General features: G+C 39.0%; 1 protein-coding gene across 2 annotated transcripts in view; it reads left to right on the top strand.

Annotated features, from left to right (window-relative positions):
* Positions 1-733, top strand: part of syk (spleen tyrosine kinase) — a 15,918-nt gene extending 15,185 nt beyond the window's left edge. For both annotated transcript variants that reach the window (XM_061072429.1, XM_061072428.1), the window contains 2 exons: positions 122-234; positions 369-733. In XM_061072429.1, the coding sequence (XP_060928412.1) occupies positions 122-234; positions 369-441 (186 nt within the window). In that variant the 3' untranslated portion in view covers positions 442-733. The remainder of the gene's footprint in view (positions 1-121; positions 235-368) is intronic.
* The last annotated feature ends 6,052 nt before the right edge of the window (positions 734-6,785 follow it).

Genomic DNA, 6,785 nt, shown 5'->3' with positions numbered 1-6,785 from the left:
TCACTCGATTGCTCCATCACTCACTCCCTCACTCCCTCGATCTTTCACTGCCGCCTTTCAGATGTAGTGATCAAAGCCTGTGATGGTGCCCCATTTCATCCGAATTTATCACTGTTCACAGGGAATGAAAGGAAATGATGTCATGCAGATGATCGAAAGTGGAATGCGTATGGACGCTCCACTGAACTGTCCACCAGAGATATTTGCCCTCATGACAACTTGCTGGACATACAAGTAAGAGACAAGCTGTCCTTTTATCATCATCACATGTGATCATGTATGTTGGTAACATCAGACTGGATCAAAGCAGACAGGAATATAATAGAGACCTCATCTTTAATAACTTCTGCTTTTTTCATGTGTTACAGGGCAGAGGAAAGAGCTGGATTCACTGTAGTTGAGCAAAGACTACGAGACTATTATTATGACATCGCACAGTGATTCTTCACATGGATATTATGAGACTATGCAAAATGTTGGCTGATGGAAAACTGAATGTAACAATGAACAAATGATTGGACATGGTTTTGAAATATGAATTCATTTGTAAAACATTAACTTCAACTGGAGTAACCAGCTGTAACATCCATGTTACAGCAAACAAACTATATAACTAATGCATTTGCTAGAAGTGTTTCATATCAGTGCAATGTATGTATTAAAGATTTACCATTTCAATGTCATTATAGCTTAACCTAAAATCCTAGAATAAAAGTTTATTGTTTGAGAGTAATGCAGAGTCTGATTCGTCATAGGGACACCACAGAACACGTCCTGCACTTAGAGCCTGGAATCGGATTAGAAAAAAACTTTCCCCTGAAAAATATAATCAGTAAATCAACAGGAAGAGCAAAAGACAATAAAAGATGACAGTTGATAAATTATACACATATATAAATAATCTATACCTATTACCTACTATACCAACTCCAGGGTGGAGCCAACAACCTGAGACATGGAAAGAACAGAATACATAAACACAATCATACAGAGAGAGAGGCAGACACAGTAAAAGACTGGAACTCCTGAAGGATGAATTTCTAATAATATTTTGGAAAGAGTGAATAGCACTCCTGGTCTCACAGCTGGAAGGTTCTTGGTTTGAATGGATGAATTCTCATCAAGTCTGTGTGGGTTTTTTCCTGGCTCTCCAGCTTCCCCCCAAAGTCCAAAAACATGCCAGTTGGGGTTAGGTTAATTTGATTGTAGGTGTGAATGTGAGAGTGAATGGCTGTTTGTCTCTATGTCAGCTCTGTCATGTACACCAGCAGGTAGCAGCAGAGTCATAAAGAGGTTTAGAGTTGACACTTTGTCCAAAGCAAAAGTTCAGCCAACATTTTCTTTTTTGTGCTTTCAGTACCATGGCCATACAAAATGAATGGAGGGAAAGTTTACTTATAATTATAACACATTATATAGTTAAATGGTCCACATAAAGAAAGTGATCACACCTGCAGGTGTATGTTTATATATAAGGTATAAAATTTATAATATTTTTTTCCAAAGTTGTGCATTCAGGCCTTAACTGTCCAATCAATCGCCACCTTTTAATATCTACCTGTATGACTCTTGAACAATGAGTTTTTGTAAAATATACAGTGTGAACTGTGATGTACAGGTCCCTCTTCCTGAAAGGGTTGTTTAGATTCAAAATAAAGAATTCAATGCAAAGAGATGCTTTCATCTCATTTCACTGGCTGGACATGTCAATGTGTTCATATATCATTCTTTCTTTGACCTTAACAATGTGTATTAAATTAAAATGGCCCTTTGTTTCCTTTCTACAATTTATTGGTTGTTTTATGAAGAGAAATAACTGAAGCCTTCTTCAATCCTACTGAGGTCTATTACAGTTTTTCTCAATTGGTTTGGCTCATTTCACGAAACAGAAATGACATTCTCAAAACTACACGTGCAAACCTCCAAACCACTGGGCACTTGTTCACAACAGATTGGAAGATCTCATTTCTTTAATCAAATTGCAATTGTATTAGCACAGCCTTGCACATGACAAGCACAATTTTCATATGATTTAGGACACCTTGCAAACGGTTCAAAAGGTACAATTGCCTTCAGTTAGCCCAATTACCAATTGAACATATCTTGCTGGTCTAAACTGAATGTTGTTTCTCAGTCAAGTGGTTGTTCTCTGCAGAACATGTTGGCATAATTTCCTTGTTTACATCATCACCTGCACAATAGTTCACTCCACTGTCAAAATCTTTCAGGCACATAATACCATGAAAAACATCATGGTATATACTGTAATATGGATCTCTTGGATCATCGGCTTAATTTTCAGGTGCAACTAGAACTTTACTAATCAAGGGGGAGTTTCACACATCCGATCACCAATATCACAGTAAGTTTAGTTAGCTGACAGGTGCTATCCAGGAGCATAAATGCTTCCATCAAATATCTAGAGCTTGACCAAGTTCAGTACAATTTATAAACATGGAAGCACCTGGCCAGGGAAACAACCAAGGGCAACTGCCTGCTTGAGAAAGAAGAGGAAGAGGAGTAACAACAATTTGTGCCAGATGAAATTCGGGCTACACTTGTGGACCATGTGGTCAACCATGGCCTCACAATGGCAGAGGCAGGTCGTCGAGTTAAGCCTAATGTGCCGGGCTCTACAGTGTCCTCTATCATCCAAACATTCCGCAGGGAAAACAGGTATGTGGTCAGTCAACTATGGAATTATTGATGGTAGAGTTAACTGTAGTATTCAAATTTATTGAACTAAAGTCAAAGTAAACAACTAAATACAAATGGTAATAGTTTCTATTCCCACACATTTTTCATTGTGTGGGACAATATAAGCTTCCACCGTGGCCCGCTCATCAGGGCGTGGTTCACTACCCATCCAAGAATGCTGATGGTGCTCTTATCACCTTACTCCCCATTCCTCAATCCTATCGAGGAGTTTTTATCTGCATGGAGGTGGAGAGTCTATGAGCATCGGCCTCAAAACCAGAGGTCCCTTCTCCAGGCAATGGATGCTGCTTGTGGTGATGTCACAGCAGAGCAGTGTCAGGGATGGTTCCAGCATGCACGCAGATTCTTCCCCCGTTGCATAGCAAGGGAGAACATCAGACGTGATGTTGATGAAAATCTGTGGCCAGACAGACATGAGCGCGAGGATGAGCAGGAGAGTGAGGATGAAAACTAGTGAAACTGCAGCTTTACTTTAGTTTCTTACTGTATGTGTTGTTAGTGTAGGCTATACCTAATTTTAGTTTTGATGTGCTTATTGTCCCACAGTATATTGTGCTGTACACATTTTCTGTTACTGTAACCACGATGTATGGCAATTACTGTAACAATTTCCATGGCTGTATGACTGCAATAAAGTAGTATATGTGAAACCTTGAATTAATCTTTTTTCTGTTTACACATAGTATTCTGGAAAGAAAACATCTACTGAAACCATTCAGTGTCAAAGGACTGAGCCAAGATTGAAATGTGCACATGAGGGATATTTCTATGGTCCACTGCCATACTGACAAAACATCTAAACATTTTGACCTGTAGTGTTTAAACAATGCCAAAGGGACTTTTCATTTTGGGGGCACTGACTATTTGAATGAGAAAAGGATTGAGTTTTGACTGATGAGTTGTCTGTTTTGAGAGAGATATGACCTTTTGCAGGTGTGCCATGGAGTTTTGCTGAACCATCTAGGTTATTTTTGCAAATGTATTTAAACCTTGGAGAATGTCCTTTTTCCCCCGAGAGATGAGCCACAGCAATCGTAAAGGAACTTTTAATTTTGGGGGCACTGACTATTTATATGAGAAAATGATTTGGTTTTGAAGCTTGAGTTAACTGTTTTGGGTGAGATATGACCTTTTGAAGGTGATCCATGTAGTTGTGCTGAACCATATAGGCTGTTTTGCCAATTGCACTTAGTGCTCTGAGAATGTCATTTCTGTTTCGTGAAATGAGCCAAACCAATTGAGAAAAACTGTATCACATTCATTAAATATGTTAGTTTAGGTGGAAAAGTGTCCAAACCAGTGACTTCATCGTCTGTTAAACGTAAGGAGTCAACAGGAATCCCATATACGTCTGCACCTTACTGCCTATACAGTGATGTAGGAGCTCATCCATATTCATGTCAATTGTCATTAGATGAAATCAATCAATCAAATTTCATTTGTACAGCACATATTCACAAATCACAGTTTGTCTCATAGGGCTTTAACAAGGTGTGACATCCTCTGCCCTTAACCCTCAACAAAAGTAAGGAAAAAAAAAAAAAGAAACTTTTAACAGGGTAAAAAAAATATGGAAACCTCAGAGTGAGCCACATGTGAGGGATCCCTCTCCCAGGATGGACAGAAGTGCAATAGATGTCATGTGTAAAGGAGAACATCAGAAAGATAAGGGTATTTACAGCTTTGATTAGAATAAACACTTTGTAGCATAACTGAAGGTCAAGGAATTGATGAGTTATTGTCAGTAATGGTCGAGTATCTGAGGAGAAATAACGTATATCAAGGAGTCTTGTTGTAATCAATGTCCCCGGTCAGCAGCCAGCAATATCATGATCCACCATGAAGATCGGACGCCATCATAGTCCACAGTCATTGTCCACTGCCGCCATTAGGATCCACCATCAGCTGCGACCTCGATCGTGGTGGACCACCACTATCACTCTAACTATAAGCTTTATCAAAAAGGAAGGTTTTAAGCCTTCCCTTAAATGTACAGATGGTGTCTGCCTCCGGAGCTGAAACTGGGAGATTATACCACAGGAGAGGAGCTTGATGGCTGAAAGCTCTGGCCTTCGACTCTACTTTTAGAGACTTTAGGGATGACAAGTAAGCCTGAATTCTGGGAGCGGAGTGCTCTAGTGGATTGATAAGGTTCTAACAGCTCTTTAAGGTATAAAGGTGCCATATTATTAAGGGCCTTGAAGGTGAAGAGGATAATTTTAAATTCTATTCTAGATTTAACCGGAAGCCAGTGTAGCGATGCTAATACTGGAGAAATGTGCTCTCTTTTCTTGGTTCTTGTCAGGACACGTGCTGCAGCATTTTGGACAAGCTGCAGAGTCTTTAACGACTTACTGCTGGAGCCTGATAACAATGATTTACAATAACCAAGTCTGGATGTAACAAAGGCGTTGACTAGTTTTTCTGAGTCTTTTTGAGAAAGGACCTGTCTGATTTTTTTGATATTACCCAAGTCGAAGGGGGTCCTAGAAATTTCTTTTATGTGAGAATTAAAGGACAAATTGGGATCAAAGATCACTCCCAAGTTCCTGACTGTTTCATTGGAAGCAAGGGCAACGTCGACAAGAATCATCATTAATTTGCACGAATTGGAATCGATCTGAAAAATAGGATTTAAACCAGTTTAGGGCGGTTCCTTTAATGCTAATTAAATGTTCTAGTCTCTGTAATAAAATGTGATGGTAAATAGTGTTTAATGCTGCACTAAGATCCAACAGAAATAGGACAGACACAAATCCCTGATCTGAAGCTAGTGGAAGGTCATTAGTGACTTTTGCCAAGGCTGTCTCTGTGCTGTGATGAGCTCTAAACCCAGACTGAAAGTCATCATATACATTACTTTCCTGGAGAAACTCACACAGCTGACTGGCTACAACTTTGTCAAGGATTTGAGACAGGATGGGGAGATTAGATATTGGTCTGTAATTGGCTAAAACCTCAGGGTCTAGGGTGGGTTTTTTGAGTAGGGGTTTGATTACAGCTATTTTAAAAGACTGTGGTACATAACCTGATGATAATGACAGATTGATTGTGTTAAGTAACAAACTATCAATTAGGGGCAGAATTTCGTTGGAATCGGATCTAAAATACAGGTTGTTGGTTTAGAACCTGATATTATTTTGGTAAACTGATCACGGGTGATCAGAGAGAAGCTGTCTAAATAATGGGTAGGATTCTCAGCCATTTCTGAGATCTCTGTTGTTGGGTGGGTATTAGTGCCAATTGAGGGCAGGAGATGGTTGATTTTATTCCTAATAGTTAGAATTTTATCATTAAAAAAGGTCATAAAGATATGGCAGGGGAGGTTGGACATCGGTCTGTAGTTAGCTGTAACTGGCTACAGTGCAGAAGAGAAACCTGGGGTTGATTTTATTTTCTTTTATTAATGTGGAGTAGTAGGCAGCTGTTATGCTTTATGGAGGGCCTTCTTATATGCTTTAACACTATTTTTCCAGGCTAGGAGATGCTCAACACGGTTGCTGGAGGGTCACTTCCTTTCTAGTTTTAATTCATGTTTGTTGGAATTATACCAAAGAGCTAATTTACTATGTTTTACAGGTTTCTTTTTTAGAGGCGCTATTGAGTCTAATGTTAATTCGTAAAGACTTTACAGAGCTATCAACAAGATGGTAAATCTCAGAGGAGGTAGGGTTTTTAAAGAATTTGTTGGTTATATCGATGGACAATACAGGTTTAAATGTTACTGGAATTATTTCCTTAAATTTAGCTACAGCACTATCAGGTAGATATCGCTATCAGGTAGACATCTAGAAAATGAATCTAGTAAACATGAACATTGAAGTCAACGACAATAATAATTGTATCTTTGTTCCGTTAAAAAATCTGAATAAGCCCCCGGAGCAAGGTAAACTACAGTTAATATGATTGGCTGTTGATGTTTCTTGGATGGGTGTGGCAGACTGAGAACAAGCCTTTCCAATGAGTTGTAGCTTAGTTTAGGTTTAGGATTAATTGATGGACTGGAGTTAAAAATAGCAGCAACTCCAACTCTTTTACCAGAGCCTCAAGTAATGTGTGTGTTGAAA

The sequence above is a fragment of the Limanda limanda genome, chromosome 1, assembly GCF_963576545.1.
Source record: "Limanda limanda chromosome 1, fLimLim1.1, whole genome shotgun sequence".
Taxonomy (NCBI): domain Eukaryota; kingdom Metazoa; phylum Chordata; class Actinopteri; order Pleuronectiformes; family Pleuronectidae; genus Limanda; species Limanda limanda.
This window is presented reverse-complemented; position numbering and strand designations above follow the sequence as displayed.